Source organism: Chinchilla lanigera, unplaced genomic scaffold (assembly GCF_000276665.1).
Source record: "Chinchilla lanigera isolate Chin_1 unplaced genomic scaffold, ChiLan1.0 scaffold00146, whole genome shotgun sequence".
Classification (NCBI taxonomy): domain Eukaryota; kingdom Metazoa; phylum Chordata; class Mammalia; order Rodentia; family Chinchillidae; genus Chinchilla; species Chinchilla lanigera.
Window position 1 is genome coordinate 1922704 of NW_004955547.1, and position 18791 is coordinate 1941494.

The 18791-nt window shown below is 41.5% G+C and overlaps 1 protein-coding gene across 1 annotated transcript in view; it reads left to right on the forward strand.

Moving 5' to 3' along the window:
- The window catches only part of Slc4a8 (solute carrier family 4, sodium bicarbonate cotransporter, member 8), a 78689-nt gene that overhangs the window by 26107 nt on the left and 33791 nt on the right, over positions 1 to 18791 (forward strand). Inside the window, exons 6-12 of the mRNA XM_005415404.2 lie at positions 3518 to 3706; positions 4819 to 4910; positions 6867 to 7024; positions 8548 to 8635; positions 9727 to 9873; positions 10686 to 10786; positions 18425 to 18599. Coding sequence (XP_005415461.2) covers positions 3518 to 3706; positions 4819 to 4910; positions 6867 to 7024; positions 8548 to 8635; positions 9727 to 9873; positions 10686 to 10786; positions 18425 to 18599 — 950 coding nt within the window. The remainder of the gene's footprint in view (positions 1 to 3517; positions 3707 to 4818; positions 4911 to 6866; positions 7025 to 8547; positions 8636 to 9726; positions 9874 to 10685; positions 10787 to 18424; positions 18600 to 18791) is intronic.

Here is an 18791-nt window from a genome sequence, read left to right on the forward strand (position 1 = left end):
CAGCACTCGGGAGGCCGAGACAGGAGGATCTTTGCAAGTATGAGACCAGCCTGAGCTACAAGTGAGTTCAAGGCCAGTCTGAACTACATAGCAAGACCCTGTCTCCAAAAAGACAAAAACAGATAGCATCTAGGAAAGAAATATAGGAATATAGTCAGCCACAGTGTTCCCATTTCTTCAGTAACGTGAAAAAAAGACCCATGTCTGATGGCATTTCCTGATGTAATTAGATGTTCAATTACTATGCATTGGGAACAGAGTTGGAGAGACACCTAGTGCCTATGAGGATTTTCCCCTCAGATGGGCTTTGTTCAGCTTGACAGATTTAAATAAACATTGCTCCAAACCTTACTGCACATACAGTATCGAAGTAATTCTGCCTCTCTGGGGTAACATGGATACCCAGGGAAGACGTCAGCACTGATAGGATCCAGGCTGCTTCCAAGATTTAGATATTGTGAATTGTGCTGCTATGACCTGGGTATACATGTATCACCTTAATATGATGTCTTTTTGGAAGATACCTAGAAAGGGCGGTAGCTGGATCAAGTATGATTTCTAGTTTCAGTTTTTTGAGGCATCTCCACACTGATTTCTACAGTGGTTGTACTAGTTTAAGTGCCCACCAGCAGTCTAAAAGCATTCCTTTTTCCCTGCAGCCTCTTTAGCATTTGTTATTGTTTGATTTTTTGATGATGGCTATTCTTTCTGGAGTAAGATGGAATCTCAGGGTCTTAATTTGCATTTCTCTAAGATGACATCAGAAAATTGAAAGATATCCCCTGTTCCTGAAGAGTCAAAACCATTATAGTCAAAATGATAATACTTCCAAAGCTGATATACAGATTTATCACAATCCCAATCAAAATTTCAACAGCATTCTTCACAGAAATGGGGAAATCAATTCGAAAATACATATGGAACCAGAAGACACCCAGAGTAGCAAACACAATCCTGGGGGAAAAGAGCAAAGGGGGAGGCATCACAATTCCAGACCTGAAGTTATATTACAGTGCTCCTGTGATAAAAACAGCATGGTTCTGGCACAAAAACAGACATAAAGATCAATGGAATAGAATAGAAGATGAAAGAACAACCCCAAGTACACTTAAGTATTTGATCTTTGACAAAGGGGCCAAAAACACAGACTGAAGGAGAGACAGCTTCTTCAATAAATAGTGTTTGGAAGACTGGCTCTCCACATGCAGAAGATTGGATCTAGACCTGTATCTGTCACCATACTAAACTAAAGTCAAAGAACTAAATGTTAAAAACACTTACTCTGTTGTAAGATAAAATAGGTATAATTTTTGAAAACATAGGCAGAAGTAGGGGCTTTCTGAATAGAACCCCGAAGGCATAAGAAATACCGAGAACCAGTAAGTAGGATCATATCAAATTAAAAAGCTGCACAGCAAGAGAAACAACCAACAGCGTGAAAAGACAACCTGTAGAATGGAAAGGAAATTTTTGCCAGTGATTCCTTGGACAGAGGACTAACATCTAGAACATATAAAGAATTAAAAAAAACTAGACCCCTCAGAGTAAAAGACCCAATCAAAAAATGGGCAAGCAAAGTGAATGGATACCTGTCAAAAGAAGTACAAATGGCTAATAAATACATGAAGAAATAGTCAACATCACTGGATTTCTCCTCTTCTCTGTGTCTCATATACAGACAGTTGCTACTGGATGTGGGGGCTCACAGAAATCCAGAAAGACCTCCTCTGGATATCCTTAACTGAATACATCTATAAAGAGTGCTTCACAAATAAAGTCACATTCACAGATTTTGGTGAGGACAGTTAGGATATCGATCTTTTGAGAGGTACCTTTGAACCAATTACAAAAGCCAAGAGAGGAGAAACCTTTGATTTATATGTCAAGTGCTTCAGTGTGGTCGGGTGAGATAATGACCAGAAACATCCATCAGACTTAGCAAATGGTGATTTTATCAGACACAGATTCATTGGCATAGCCAAAAGGGCTGAAGAATTTTTCTTTTGAGAACCTTAAGTGATAGGAAGGGAGAAAAAGGTGACAGTAGATATAGGGGATGTTGACTTTTTTTTTTCCTTTCAAGATGAAGGCTCCTGAGCATAATTATAAATACGGAGTGGGGACAGAAAGCAATCAACCAATGTAAAGGTTAGAGATACAAAAATATGGATCTTCAGCTTGAATATGAAATAGATTTTCCTCTTTATTGCTTTTAGCACTTAGTCATTTGTGGAGTTAGAAATTAAGAAAAGGTTGAGGTTTGGGGGATACTCAGGGAGAGGTATATAAGAATCAAGTAAAACTGCTATGGGCTGGGTGCGGTGGTGAATGCCTATAATCCCAGCACTGGGAAGCTAAGGCAGGAGGATCACCACAAGTTCAAGGCCAGCCTGAACTACATAGCAAGACCCTGTCTCGACAGCAACAACAACAAAAACTGTTAAGGTCTTCACATCAGGTACCTGTATATTCAAGATGTTAGTGATAAGGATAAGTAAGCTGTCTCAAGCATTTACTTTGAATCAGTACTCTAGATATCATCTAATTTAATTCTCCATAACAATCTGCAGTCTTAGAAGGTGGGCAATAATTTCAGTTCCATATCACAGCTGAGGAAACTGAGAACAGAGAGATTATGTGGCTTGTCCAAGATCACATCAGTAGAAAATGATGGAACTGGTATAAAATGTGAGGTTGTAGCTCCAGAATCTATTCACCAACAGTGGTGTTGACCCTACCAAGTACCAGAACTCTTTGCCCTTTAAGTCTATTGAACATGGTGGGTTAAAGACTGATACTTGATAGTAACTGTGTGAGATGATGCTGTTTTTTCTCAGCGGGTCTGTTTTCAAATAGCCACATGCAGTTACAGTCCTCTTGATAATTGCAGCCATGTTAAATTCTTGGAGGAAGGGAATGTAGGAGAAGTTAGGCAGATAACAGAATAAAGTGGGTAATAATGTAGGCTTTTGAGTTACACAGTCCTGACTATCAATCCCAGCTCTACAAATTACTAGATGTGAGGACTTGGAGAATTTTGTAACATTTGGTCCTCAATTTTCTCACCTGTAAAAATTGTGACATAATATCTACTGTTCAGGGTTTTTGTGAGGATTAGATAGATAATAAATGTAAAGTTCACATTATAGTTCTTGGTGCATTTTTTTTTCTAAGTTCTGTTCTTAATAATGGTGATTTGAACTGGAGACAGTGGCACATACTTGTAATCTCACCTTCATAGATGGCTGAGGCAGGAGGATCACTTGAGCCTATTAGTTCATGACCATCCTGGTCAACACAGCAAGACCCTTTCTCTTAAAAGAATTAAATGAATAAAGTGTAACTTTTCACAGCCACAGTAATCAAATAGCGTTTGTAGACAGTGAAGCTGAAACTATACCTCCCTGATTCTGTCGGAGCGGCTTCCCCTCCCCGTTGCCCTCACCCCCGCCCCCCTGATGTTGGCCTCTTTGGATTCCTCACCTGTCAGCTTGACACTCGTGTGAATGCTTTCTAGACCTGATACTGGACCAGCAGGAACTGTTCAGTGACCTGAATGACAGCATGAGGGTTAAAGTGCGGGAAGCCCTTCTCAAAAAGCACCATCATCAAAATGAGAAGAAGAGAAACAACCTCATTCCCATTGTTCGCTCCTTTGCTGAGGTTGGCAAGAAACAGTCTGATCCACATTCGATGGATAAAAATGGTAAGATTATTATAAGTGATTATTGTTTCTCTTTACAAATACTAGTAGGAGATGCTGAACTACTAGAGGGGAGGGGCTGTGTTTGTAATGTTTTCATGCCCACTTAAACATGTTGCACTTTTCAGTGACTAGTAAGGTCAGCGGTTGGCAGTGCCTGTGCCTCTCTCTTATGGCAGTTAGGATGCCTACTTTGGACGGAGCTCAGTGGACCCAAGGTAAAGCGCTAGTGTCCCCGAGTGCTCTCAGAACTGAATGGTTTTGGGAGATATCCATATCAGGGACAATTTGGGGCCCGAGAAAGTGAGCCTGTTAGAAGTAAACCGACTACTTACTGATTAGGGAGGCAAAATACAGTCGTGTAGTGCCCCCCTCTCCCCCGCCACTGCCCAGCGGAGGATTGCACACAGCGCTTCACGCATGCTAGGCAGGCGCTGTGCCCCTGAGCTGCAGCCCTCTAGAGTTGAATCAAGACTTCCAGGCTTAGGTTTCTGGCTTTCCCACCTGCAAAATGTATGACGTTAGACAACCTACTAAAGTTCTTTAAATCTTACTTTCTCACTTGTAAAATCAAGACAACAAGAGGACCCACGGCTTCAGTTTATCGGGAGATTTCAATGAGTAAATTTATATAAATCGTTTAACCAGGAACTCAGCTGCCAACTGGCCCTTTCCTGTATAGCTGGGCAGGGCTTCATCTGTTCTATATCCATCTCATGGTCTCCTTGGTTACTAAATTACAGTGTGCAGGGGTATGCCTGGGAACTCCTAAATTACAATGTGCAGGGGTATGCCTGGGAATCTGTATTTTGGAAAAGTTCTCTGTAGAGGTCTCTCATATGCACTTCTGGTTAAGGATATTTATATCTAAAGAGAGAAATAAAAAGCATCACAAATGTGTTCAGGAAGGGGCGGAAGTGGTAAGATGTCTGTTCTCCTCTTACGCTAACTCATAGGTAAGGAGATAGGTATGATCGGGTCCTGGCTTCCTAGCCATCTTGGTTTCCTCTCCATGTAACCATCGTAGGAGCAGTTACGGCTAACTGAGGGTGGGTGGGTGTGTCAGAGGAAAAGGGCAGGCACTTAGAGGTTTGTATTTGATTTTCTCCAAATAGGTCAAACTATATCACCTCAGTCTATTCCAACTACAAATCTTGAAGTGAAAAATGGAGTGAATTGTGAACACAGTCCTGTGGATTTAAGCAAGGTGAGCAAGACATGGGAAGTTGACTTTGAGGTCTAAGGCTATCTCTAATGGAACCTTGCCTTCAATTTCTAGAATCTGGGTACAATTTGGTATTTCAAGACCCTTTCTTCAATCAGAGGGTTTTTTGTACATGTTTCTAGTACATAATGAACACATTCATCATGGGGTATTTGGACATGTGCATAGCACATCTTGATTCTTTTTTTTTTTTTTTTTTTTTGGTTTTGGTTTTTTTCCGGTATCAGGAATTGAACTCACAACCTTGCGCTTGCCAGGCAGGTGCTGTGCCACTGAGCTAAATCCCTAGCCCCCTTGATTCTTTTTTTTTTTTTAATCTTTTCCACTCCCCGCTTTCCAACCTGTCTCCCCCTCCCATTTACAAAAGCTCTATTTCCATTTTTTTCTTAAATTCTTTTTTCATTTCAATCCCCTTTTCCCTTCTCCCATCTATCCTCTATTTTGATCATTATTTATATTTTGGGTTTCTCACCCAAGAGAAAAATGTTTCATTTAAATTTGTGTGTTTATTTCACTTAGGATTATGGTCTCAAGGTGTATCCATTTATCTAAAAACGTCTCAGGTTTGTCTTTCTTTATGGCAGAGTAGTGTATTCCATTGTATATAAATGCCACATTTTCTTTATCCATTAATCTGTTGATGGGCATATGGGCTATTTCTGTTAGCTTTTATAAATTGAGCTTCTGTAAACCTAGGTATACATATATCACTTTGGTATGATGACTTTAACTTTTTCAGGAAGATACCTAGAAGGGGAATAGCTGGGTCCAATCGCCAATACTGACTTCCACAGTGGCTGTACCAATTTACACTCCCCGCAACCATAGGGAAAGGTTCCTTTTTTCCTGCAGCCTCACCGGTATTTGTTATTGGCTGATTTCTTGATGACAGCCATTCTTTCTGGAGTGAGATAGAATCTCAGTGTTGCTTTAATTTGCATTTCTTGAATGGCCAGCGATATTGAGTATTTTTTCATGTACTGACCATTTGTCCTTCACCTGAAAAGTATTCATTTCCAATACCCATTTTGGGATTGGGTCTTGAAATTTGAGGAGGGGCTAATTTTTTTGAGTTTATTACATAGTTTAAATATGAGCATTCAAGACCAGAGATTTTTATCTGGAAAAGCAGGCCCACCTGTCATGTCTTCTCCCTTCCACCCCAGCCTAGTGAGGGTGTCTTTGTCAGTTTGTTCCTCCAGATTCAAAAAGCTAAAGAAATGAGACTAGCTACTGAGAGTCTTCCTAACCTCAGGCCTCCTGATTTTTCAGTTATTTTTTGGTATCTGCCCTTTTGAAGCTCCTTCTCACCTCCAAGAGTTCTGCTAAAGCGTTGAAGGCTACCTTATGGTTGAGACTCTTTTTGTGGGCTGTGGCTGTGGTAGCCAAGGCCTTCTGCATTAGCACCACCTTCTCTAGCCTCGGTCTCCCTGCCTCCAGCCTCTCCTTGCTCTGGTCTGTCCTGGACACCCTCTTTCTAAAACATGGGAATGTCATGCTGTTTTCTCCCTGAGCTCATAGGCTCCCTGTGTTATTGAGAAAACCCGAGGGCTCTGACAAAGCATTGAGGTATTTAAAGTCAAATAATGTGACCCAGAGCGTCAAAGATGTTTCTCTTTGAGGAGGCATGGTAGGTTGGGTTCAAATCAGAATATCTGGATTTAAATTCTGATTTTTTTATCTTAAAAGCTCTGTAGTCCTGGTGAAGTCAGTGTCACTTCTCTCCTCCACCTACTTTTTCTCCTCCTCCTCCTCCTTTTAATGGTGGGACTAATGTGACCTGCCTTATCCATCATACAGAAATTGGTAAGGATCAATAAAACAATGTGAGAAAAACATGTGTTAACCGTAAAATGACATGTGAAAGTAAAGTATGAGGAATGTGATTGATGTGTAAGATGACAGCTCCAAAATCAAGAGGCTCTTTTGCACTTTCAGGTTGACCTTCATTTTATGAAAAAAATTCCCACTGGGGCAGAGGCCTCGAACGTCCTGGTTGGAGAGGTGGACTCTCTGGACCGGCCCATTGTTGCCTTTGTGAGACTGTCTCCAGCTGTTCTTCTCTCAGGCTTGACAGAAGTGCCCATCCCAACAAGGTAAAGGCAAAGATAAAACTCAGTGTATATGAATACCACCTTTTCTTTCCTTTATTCTATGCTTTATTTGCATACAATGGAGTACTACTACGTTATAAAGAAGATAAATTTGATTCAGTTACAGAAAAATGGATGTACCCTGAGACCAGAAGTTTAAGTGAAATAATGAAATACACAAGCCTAAGTATTTCATGGTGCCTCTTCTATGAGAAAGCCAAAGGATAAATAAATTAAAGATCATATAAAAGATAGATAATAGGAAACAGGGAGTAGAACTTTTGCAGAAGGGAAGGAGACCAAGAGGTGGGCGGAGGGGAAAGGGAGAAGAAGGGAGGGGAAGAGAAGAGGGTGAAAAAGTAATTGCGATGTGTATGCACATGTACAGTCTCCCCAGAATGGATGCAATCGTTCTGTGCTCCAAACATCTACCTATAAGAATAAATTTTAAAAAACTCAATGCATTCCATCCAAAGTATAAATTTATGTGAGCCCTGGGAGAGTAAAGCATTTAATGCCAAAAGTTAGGATTAATTAATTTTGAAAATGTGTTTAAAATTTAGCAGCGAGCTTGGAAAACTAACATGTGTTTGATTAACTGCCACACAGATGAATTGTGGATTTTAAGGCTGTGAGTGCGCAGTTCTTGCAGTCTTGGAAATGAGAGCTGAGAAGAATCAGAGGGCCTAGCAAGGGCCAGCTGTGTGTTCTAACAGAAAGCCCACTCCCGCTTTCGCAGTTCTACAGGGACACGCTCCTTAGGAACATTTCCAAGCAGAGGTGTTGGTGTCTCACATTGCTGTCAGGGTGCCTGTGGCTTGCACACGTGCCCACACTTGTTCCAAAAGCTGTTCGTGCACTCTGAAGGTGGCATGATGGTGATGCAGAGCCCCACTAATTATAGAGTATTCAGGTGTCCATAACACAATTCAGACTTCTCTACAGAGCTTGATCATGTCAGCTGTCATCCTTATGCCTGCTGTTCTCTCATCACTTTTTTTTTTTTGTCTTTTTGAGACAGGGTCTCCATTTGCTGCTCAGGCTGGCCTTGAGCTCACTTTGTAGCTCAGGCTGGTCTCAAACTCACAACGATTCTCCTGCCTCAGCCCCCTGAGTGCTGGGATTACAAACATACACCACCACACCTGGCTCACTGTTATTTTCTTATTAGAAGAGTGAATGGGGGTCAAATAATGTTGAATTTGCACAGTGCCATGTTTTGAAAAAATGTCCTTTCCAAAACTAGGAATTTGAAAGGCTGGGTCTATGGAAGCCTTAAAAAACCTGGCCACATTGTTGAATGATGTTATACAGATAGCTTTGAATTCTCATGCTGGAGCTACTAGGTCAAGGCACCTTGCAGTGCTCTGTATTAGTATGTCTTCTTGCTTTTATCTTAATTTTTTGAAGGTATAGGGTTGATTTGTCTTGGATAGGAAAGAGCAATGTTTTACGGTTTAGAACGGAGTAAGATGTCACATCTTTACTTTTACTTGTATAACTTCTTCTTCTGTGTGTCTTTCCAGATTTCTGTTTATCTTACTGGGTCCAGTAGGGAAAGGTCAGCAGTACCATGAGATTGGCAGATCCATGGCCACCATCATGACAGATGAGGTACGTGCCATTTCTGCTCTATTAGTGTCATAAATACTTCTGTGTCAGGTACTGTGCTAATTGCTGGGGCTCAAATGATTACAGGGGCACTGTCCACTCGGAGGCAGATTAGGGCTCTTCTTGGAGAGCCTGCTGTGGGAGGACCAAGCCTTCTGGGGAAATTTTCTTCTTACGTTATCTCTACCTTTTTGAGTAATCAAAGATGCAGAGAAATCTTTTTTTTGGAAATGGATTATTGCTGCCAAGTAGAATGTGTGGAGAAATAAGGCTGACTTAACTTCCTAGAGACTATGGTTAATTAAATACATCCATGCTGTTTGCACAAAGAAACCTTACTCCCATGGAGTTTGTATAAGGTCCGGAGTGTAACCTCAGCAAGTGCATGGGAATGTCCGGCTTGTCTGTACCAAGCCAGCCAACATTTTGACACTGCCAAACCCATAGACAGACCCTTGTGGGGACTGTGTTGCACATGTAAGCAACAAAGCAGGGTTTTCAAGGTGGATATCTAAGTGGGCAGAGGGAAGTGTGGGCTGTGTTTATCAGCATGTTTGATTGGGAAATTTATTTCGTGGAGGACATTCATTCCATCTAGTTTTCTCAAACAGTGGTCAAGAAAATTTTCTGTACATCCCACTTTTTGTTCCATTCTTTGTAGAGATAATAGAATTATACAATATTATTATTATTATTATTGTTATTATTTTATTTTGAGACAGGGTCTCACTGTGTAGTTCAGGCTGCCTTCAACTCATTGTGTAGCCCAGGCTGGCCTTGAACTCACAGTGATCCTCCTGCCTCAGCCTCCCAAGTGTTGGGATTACAGATGTAAACTACCACGCCTGGCTTGAAATATACAATCTTAGAATCATGCCATCTCTTCTTATACTAGCAGACGTGTATTTAGTTCTTTTTACCCACCTCACCTCTAAGTTCCATTTTTTCTCCTTTTATCTTTATATATTTCTAAGTTTTTTACTTCTCATATTCCCATGACAGAGATAAAAATCCAGAGGCGGTATCCATTTATCACTGTGTCCATGGGTGATTGTTCTAAGAAAAGTAACCTAAGGATTTTTTCTTCTCTGTAGATTTTTCATGATGTGGCATATAAAGCAAAGGAGCGAGATGATCTCCTGGCAGGGATTGATGAGTTCCTAGACCAGGTGACAGTACTCCCTCCGGGAGAGTGGGACCCGTCCATTAGAATCGAGCCACCCAAAAACGTCCCTTCCCAGGTAATGTATGCACGCTAGCCAGTGGTAGCTAGTTTTGCAGAGGTGCTGTGGGCCTGTGCTGTAAGTTAAAACATGGCCGTGGTTGAGAGCTCCTAGAGTGTCCGAACAGAAATTCAAATTGAATATGCTCTAACATGGATTGGCTCCAGTATGACGAGGTGTCAGAGTTACCTGGAGGTGAATTTTAAACTCGATTTTGAAGGGTTGATATCAAATGGTCAAGAGGAGAGGGAGAACATTTCTTCGGAGTACATCATGTACAAAGTTATCCAATGAAAAAATCAGTTGTATGGAGGGAGCAAAAAGAGTTCCCCCACTTTTCTGAAATATTAAGCATGGAGAGGAAAACTTTATTGTGTACCAGGTACCAGGCCAGGTGCTTTATGTGTGGGCATACAGTGTTCCCAGCAACACCTCCCTGAAAGGTATTCTTGTCCTTAGAAGAATGAAATGATCTTCCATGGCAAGGTTTTAAGGTGAAGCAAAATTACACAGAAGCAGATTTGGAACTGAAACTTAGGTCATTATCTGAGGCCTAAGCTCCCATGTTTCTGCTATAGCTAGTGGAGAGGAAGAGAAATTTTCCATTTTCTCATGGAGAGGAAGAAAAATTTCATACATGTAAACACACAAATAAACATACACTGTATATAGTTCCATTAAAGTCAAATTGTGTCAAATCAGCAAATGCATTTGAGAGTATCAAACACTGGAGCAGTCTGGTTACTTTGGGTTACCTGTCACCGTCCCCCTTGTTAGCAGAAGGGCAGACAGATGCTGACCTTACTAATTTTGTGGTCTTATGTTAAAAGGAGAAGAGGAAGATGCCTGGGGTTCCAAATGGAAATGCGTGCCACATAGAACCAGAACCACACGGGGGTCATAGTGGGCCAGAACTTCAGCGTACTGGGCGGTAAGTCCTGGGACGTGGCCCAGCTAATGCTGCTTACGGGCAGAAGCTGTATAAAGGAATCTTGTATGTTTTCTGCCTTTTTCTCTCAGCTGGGACTTTATTGTTGGGGAATAACTTTTTAAATGACTATAAGTTATTTAAAACTATAAGTCTTATGAAACATCAGATAGTGCATTCACTCTTCATTCATTTGTTCATTCATTCAAAGTTTCCCAAACCACCTATCATTTTCTGTCTCAACCGCCAGCCCTTCCCACACATTATTTCCTGATGTAAATGTGCTCTCTCTTCATGACTCCTAACTCCACTTGTCCTTTGTCCCAGTTTAGGTGTCACTTTCTTTGAAAAGTCTTCAAGTAGTCTCCGTATTTGAAATTGGGTGTTTGTGCTAAATAATGTCACAGCATTGGTTTGTCTTTTTTAGATTTTTAATTTTACTTGTACATGTTTACAGTTCATGTAATTTACATATTTCCCCTTTCCTTCCTCCTCACCCCTCACCCTTGTTTCTTTGGACCACTTCCCTATTGCAAGAGATCCATCCTTTTGTCCCCTTCTATCCATGCCTTATTGTTCTCTTTGCTTATCCTTTGCCTCACTCAAATGAGAGATGTCATATGGTACTTACGCTTGTGTGTTTGGTTTATTTCAGTCAGCACTGTATTTTCCAAGTGCATCAGTTTTCCTACAAATGTATCCAATTTATCATTCTTTATAACCAAGTAATATTCTATTATGTATAGATACCACATTTTCTTTATCCAATCATGTGCTAATTGGTATACAGGCTGCTTCCAGGATTTAGCTACTATGCCTTGTGTTCCTGTAAACATTGTTGTGCGTGTACTGCTGTAGTATGATGACTTACGCTCTTTGGAGAAGATACCTCGCAGGGAGGTCGCTGGGTCATACGGAATTTATACATAATGCCTGAACTAGTTTACATTCCCACCAACGAGGGAGGTTCTTTTTCACTACAGCCATGCCAACATTTGTTATTATTGATATCTTAATGACTGTCATTCTTTCCAGAGTAAGATGGAATCTTTTTTTTTTTTTTTTTTTGGTGGTACCAAGAATTGTACTCATGACCTCGCCCTTGCCAGGCAAGCACTGTACCACTGAGCTATAGCCCCGGCTGTAAGATAGAGTCTTAACATTGTTTTAATTTGCATTTCTTTAATGGCAAGAGACGTTTAACATTTTTTGATATATTTGTTGACTACTTGTATTTCTTCCTCTGTGAAGTGTCTGTTCATTTCTCTTGCCCATTTCTTGACTGGGTCTTTAATTTTAGGTGGTTTAATTTTTTTGAGTTCTTTGTATAGTCTAGGTATTAGTCCCCTGTCTGAGGAGTAGGTAGCAAAAATTTTTTTCCCATTCTGTAGATTGTCTCTTCACTCTAGTGTTGATTCTTTTGCTATGTAGAAGTACAGAAGCTTTTTAGTTTGAGATAATCCCATTTGTTTATTGTTTTTTTTTTGAAACAGGATCTTGCCATGTATTTCGAGCTGGAGTTGAACTCACTATGTAGCCCAGGCTGGCCTCAAGCTCACGGTGATCCTCGGGTTTCAGTCTCCTGAGTGCTAAGATTACAGGCCCCATTTGTTTATTTTTGCTATTATTTCTTGTGCAATTGAGGTTCTATTTAGAAAATCCTTTCCTATACCTATATCTTCCAGTGTTTTACCTGTTTTGTCTTCATTGTTTGTTGTTGGGTTGTTAAGCATATTTATGTCTTCTTGGGTTAGTCTTGGTAGTTTGTATGTTTCTAGGAACCTGTCCATTTCTTCAAAATCTTCTAATTTGTTGTAATATAATTTTTCAAAGTAGTTATCTTTTGGACTTCAACAGTATCTGTTGTGATTTTGACCTTTTTCATTTCTAATTGCATAGTCTTTTCTCTTTTTCTCTTGGTGAGTCTGGCTAAGGGCTTATCTATTTTACTTACTCTTTCGAAGAACCAGCTCTTCAATTTGTTGATTTTTTTTTCTTTTTACTGTTTTTTAGTCTTAATTTCATTGGTTTCCGCTCGCATCTTTATAATTTCCCTCCTTAATTTTGGTTTGGGGCCAGTTTGTTGTTTCTCAAGTATTTCAGATTTCTCATAAGGTTATTTGTTTGGGTTTGCTCTGTCTGCCTAATGTGAGCATGGGTTACAATGAATTTTCCTCTTAGAACTGCTTTTATCGTGTCCCAGATGTTTTGTCAAGTTAATCGGTTGTTGTTATGAACTTACAGAAATTTTTAACTTTCCTCCATGATCCATTGATCATTTAGGAGTGTGCTGTTAATTTTGCAGGAGCTTTTGCTTTTTCCGAAATTTCCTCGGTCATTGATTTCTGTTTACATTGCACAGTGGTCTTGACGGTATGCAGCACTGATTTCTGACTCTCCTGTCTCCCTACCATCACAGTAGATCTTATCATATTTTATTGTTGCTGCTTGATTCGTTGTATTTCCTGCTAGACAGTCAAGCTGTTTGCTCCAAAAGGACAGAGACGCTGTTATATTCTTAGCACCCAGCCCAGTGCCCTACGCAGAGCAGGTATTTAATACCTGATAAATGTGTGAATACGTTTAGCATGGAATGGACTAGGTAAGGATGAATGTTGGGTAATCATTTGAGATTAAGGAACTCTCACATAGGTTAGGAAGATAGATACTATCTTAGATGTGTGGGTCTCAGAATAGACAATCTACCCTTGTAGGTCAGTATTTTAAAGACAGATATCCAAGGAAGTGGTGTCCCTTATTATAGGTGAGGTTAGCAGACCCCCAGACCAGGAGGTTTGACTTCCCAAGTAAGAAGGTGCTAAAAGGGTGGTGTTTGGCATAGGTGTGACATCCAGGGGTGTCTGGAGATTATGGGAGGAGGTGGAAAGCATGGCCCTGGCTCTGTATATTGTATGTGTCTACAGAGGATCTGCTGGATGGAGATTCCCGGACTAGGACATGGATCGTGAAAAGAAGCTTTTATGTCCTCTACTTCTTTTTTTTTTTTTCCTGGTACCGGGAATTGAACCCACGACCTCGCGCTTGCCAGGCAGGTGCTGTGCCGCTGAGCTAAATCCACAGCCCCTGTCCTCTACTTCTTTACTTTCACCTTCTTTTCTTCTTCTTGCTTGAGACTTCTTTACTCTTGTTCTCCTTGTTTTTCTAACCAATGGAAACTCTGTTTTCTTTCTTTTTTAATTGTGGAGAGAAATTATTTTTTCCACTTTTGGAAAATTTCAGAGAGAAGCCACAAGAGGAGACAGAAACAGGAGAGAATGTCACTTAACTAGCAGTGTTGTGATAAGGGAGTGTATTTTTGGTTGGAGGAATGTGTCTGAGGGTGAGAGAAGATAACTATTCTGGGAGGGAGAATTGGCAAGAAAGAGCAGCCTTGAAACCGGAGGGGTCACTGCAAAGAGGGAGCAGCCTCCGAGAGTGAGGTAACATCTTAAAACAGAGAGAGGGCTGAATCGGTGGGGCCTGCTGCTGATAGACAGTACGAGAAGTGTCTCTGCTGACCGTGGCTTCAGGTCTGAGACTGTCCCAGACGATCCCATCCCCACTCCCACAAAGGGTCTTGAGTGTGGATTTAATAATACTTCAGAATTATGGTTTATATTTTTGATATAAAGGGTGTCTATGCTCTAGGACTTAGAGTTTGATGACAGCAGAGTTTGAGATTGATGGCGCAGGTTTTCTTCAGATAGATATCTATGCAAAGGTGAGAGTTCAGCTTCCTTTCAGAACCAAAGAAAACAGAATGAACGAGGGTGTAATCATGCTTGTGATCAGTTCTGCATGGAGTGCTGGTGCGGATGAGAGACCATAAGACTGGATCTGAAAAATCGTAAGATCTCAGCAATGGTGCCTCATGTTCCCCAAGTAAATCGCATATTGTCAGGACTATCACATGCTTAATCACAAACCCTAAGAACTGCTGGGCATGGTGGTGAATGCCTATAATCCCAGCACTTAGGAGGCTGAGGCAGGAGGATCACTGTCGGTTTGAGGTCAGCCTAGGCTACATAATGAGTTCTAAGCCAGCCTGAGCTACATAGTGAGACCCTGTCTTAAAAAGCCAAACAAACAAAATAAAGATAAAAACCCTAGGTATCTTAATTCATATGTTCAAATGGGTTTGAAGTTCTCTCATAATGTCATGTCAGGAACCTCTGGAATTGGACAAAGCTAAAAGAAAGCTCTGGGCTCAAAGCTTCCTTCTGCTTGGTAGTCTCCTTCCAGAGTTTCTAATGTTTTCCTAAAGACCTTAGTAATGAACCTCAAGACGTGTGGCCCAGCCCCCACTGTACCCTTTTAGGCCAGGTAACCCCCTACTGTGTCAGAGATCACCATTCTAGGCCACCTCTGAGCCCTTTCCCATTTCAGATGATGTGAAAGGCAGGTGGGAATCTGTGGCTAGACATCCCAGAAGTGTTTGGACCTTCTTAGGCTATATAGTCTAAAAGCACATTAGCCTGGGCTTTATAATTATTCAAAACATTTGTTGTGTTTCTTTGAATGCAAAATCTGCTTTACACAACCTTGAGAGAAAACTTAGAAACTTCTGGTATATTATTCTTGTTGGATAAAGAAGTGTTTGAGGGTGGGGATATGGGAAAGGAGATAAGGTTGAAAACAGAACTTTGAGCTCTATATTTTCTGACCCTGCAAGCCGTGCACAGACTGTCTTGAACCTCCTTGATGCTGATGCAAGCAGGGATGCCCTGCATAAGAAGGAGCAAGTATCTTCCTTAAGGAGCAAGTATCTTGAGGCAGAAGCTCTGCCTCAAGGAGAATACTAGTGAGAGAGTTTCCAGGCAGATTTATATCCCTAAAATGCCAGTTTTTGGGAAAGGTTAATAGAAAAAAGAATTTCAAGTGATTTCTTCCAAAGCACACCAGACGAATGGGTGACTCTCTCATCCCGAAAGCTCTCCAGGGAAGGGCTCCCTAGTCAGTGCTCCAGAGCCTAGTGACCCTTTACGTGGCTAAGTCCTTTCTTGCATCAAGTGTAAATTCATACCCCACAAACACTTGAACTTCAAGGACAGGGTTGAAAGGGAAATAGTTTCAAATATGAAGAGAAACATCCATGCCTGGTTAGCATCTATGGTAGAAGTGCACTTATGGTCTGATTTTGTGCATGAGTGAGGTATGAGATTGACTATACGAACAGTATTGAGAAATTATTTTATTAATGTGTAGTTATACCATCAATATGAGTTCTAGAGCTCCTCTTCTCTCTCTTAATTATTGCCAGGTAGACAGGTGCCTTCCTTCACTATGTGATTTCATAAGTCTGTTCCCATAAATCTGTGGCTAACTGAGACTCCTCACTGAAGATGACTTCTGTGTGAAGGGACAGACAATCATGACAGCATGTCAGGCGGCCTCAGTGGGTACAAAGGACATTCTTTTTCCAGAATAATATCCTTCAGAGGAAAGTTCCTTGTGATGAGGAGGTGATAATCATCAGGAATAAGATTCTATCGAAGCTAAGGACCTAGCAACACCTAAATCTTCTTCACACTAATCACTGCTGCCTGTTGTGAGGTCCTTGGAGGGCTAGTTATCTAGTAGAGACAAAAGGCAAAGTGCAAATTTATTATTAATGGGAGTTTTGTTCCCAGACCCTGAGGCTGAACTCTCATAAGCTAGGTAGACAGCTTCTTCACCTAAGCTGGATTTGCCAGAAAGGCTAAAAATACGGCAGGTCACAGGGTTAGCATTGCCTCTCTCCTGTAGCCCACACCCTGATTTTGAAGTTTCTGCTATAAGTAGAGGAAAGGTGAATCCCAACTACATCCTCCAAAACCAAAGGCAAGGAACAAGAGGGTAGCGTAGAACAGGGTCGCCCTAGGCCCGCCTGTGCACCCACTGTACTTAGCTAAATGAGAGAGCATTTGAATGGAGGAGGAGATATGGCCAGGCCTCTTCCCCTGCTCCCAGGCCTCACCGTGGCCAGGCCTCTTCCCCTGCTCCCAGGCCTCGCCGTGCTTCTCCAGACTCCTGTGAGATAAGGAAAGAAAGAGCTGGCCAAGCCTCCTTCTATGAGAGAGTAACTTGTTTTTGCTTTTTATTATAGAAAATTCCAAACATATAAAAAAAAGAGAGAATAGTTCATTGAACCCCCAGGTACTTATTGACTGTTACCAGTATTTTGCCAATCTTGTTTCATCTATTTCTTCCCACTTATTTTTATTTTTTCTAGGTTACTTTAAGCCAAATCAGAGACATCATATCATTATTCCTGTAAATTCTCAGTACCTTGTTTAATAAGTACATTTAAAAATAATAATGGCATTGTTAAGTCTAACAGAATTAATATAATTCTTGAAATCATCTAATGCTCAGTCCATATTGTTGGTTTTTTGTGATAGTTAATATCTTTTTGAGTTCATTTGTTCGATACAGAATCCAGTCAAGGTTTGAGTTGGGTCGTTACGCTGCCATTCTATAATCGCCCCTCTTCCTTTTACTGTATGCCACTGATTTTGTAGACGAACCCAGATGATGTGTAGAATACTCAGTTGACAGTTCTCACCCTGGCGCATTGACTCCATCCTTAGAAAACGCGGCTCAGTCTGGGAGCACTGCTCCTCGTCAGTGTAGGTCTTACCCTTCATCTCTCTCGTCCATGGGAAGGTGAGAGGGCTCTGGACTCCTGCCACAAAGCCCTGTTCCTACCTCCTGGTTAGCATTTGAATCTATCCTCGCTCCCCTTTCATACTCCTCTTATCACACTTCCAGAATGAGCCTGTCAGAATGCGTGTTTGATTGTGTTGCTTCGCTGTTTGCCGTCCTTCGGTAACTTGGCATGCTGTTCAGTAAAGTGCTAGTTCTTTGACCATTTTCAAGGCCCTTTGTGAATCAGCTTTTCCATCCAGCCTTGCCTGTTGGTATTTGCACCTCACCCTGCGGTATCCAGTCATAGCTGTTCTAGCACCTTGACCCCCGCACACGCTCTCCCTCACAGCTGTCACCCATGCCAGCCTCCTGCCTCATCTGGCTCTTCCAGGTCTATCCACTGAGTCCCTGATAAAGAGCCCCTCGCTGCTCTGGGATCCTGTAGCACCCTCACAGCACTGCCCGTCTCCTGCACGGCCCCATTGGTCTCGGAGAGCAAGGGTTGTGTGTGTCTTACTGCTCGTCTCCAGTACCTGGAGTAGTCCTGGTACCATGTGTCTGCTAGTACTTGTCAACTGATTTCCCAATAGCGAAGTAGGTGGCTGTTCAGAGTAAGAAAGGGCGTGTGATAAGGCCTTTTTATCTGGAAAATATTTAATAAAGCTAACAATGTTAATACTTTAAATTGCTTTTATATATTTCCTCCGAACAGGTCAGAATTTGAAGTTTCAGACTAGTACTTTCTTAAGTTTTGGAACTTTTAAAAAAATGGGTAATATGCACACCCAAATTTTTAGTCTCAGGATAAGTCATTCACATGTACTATAAGTCATGTCCTTGACTGCAAACAGAATGTATGCTGACCCCAAAGAGATCTCCCATATTTGGGGTCAAGGTGAAGCCAAAATACTACCTTGGTACAGAGCACATTTGAAAAGCTTTTCCATGTGTGCTGGTCATGTGCTTCTGTCGATGAGGGACTGCATTAGAGGCTTGTCTGTTGCGTTTCCACAGACTTTTTGGGGGTTTGCTGATGGACATCAAGCGGAAGGCCCCTTGGTACTGGAGCGACTACCGAGATGCACTCAGTTTACAGTGTCTGGCCTCTTTCCTGTTCCTGTACTGTGCCTGCATGTCACCCGTCATCACCTTTGGAGGACTGCTTGGAGAAGCCACTGAGGGACACATAGTAAGAACTTTTAACCACCCTTAATAGTCCTAAAAAGGAATTAAAACTGTGTAGTGGCAGCCAAGTCCATTGACAGAAAGTTACCTACACCACGGCTTTGGAGGTTGGATTCTTACGTGGTCTTCTGACTGTCTGTGAAAGAGCAGCACACTTCTCCCTTTAGAACAGAACTTTTTCCCTCCTGAATGTCAC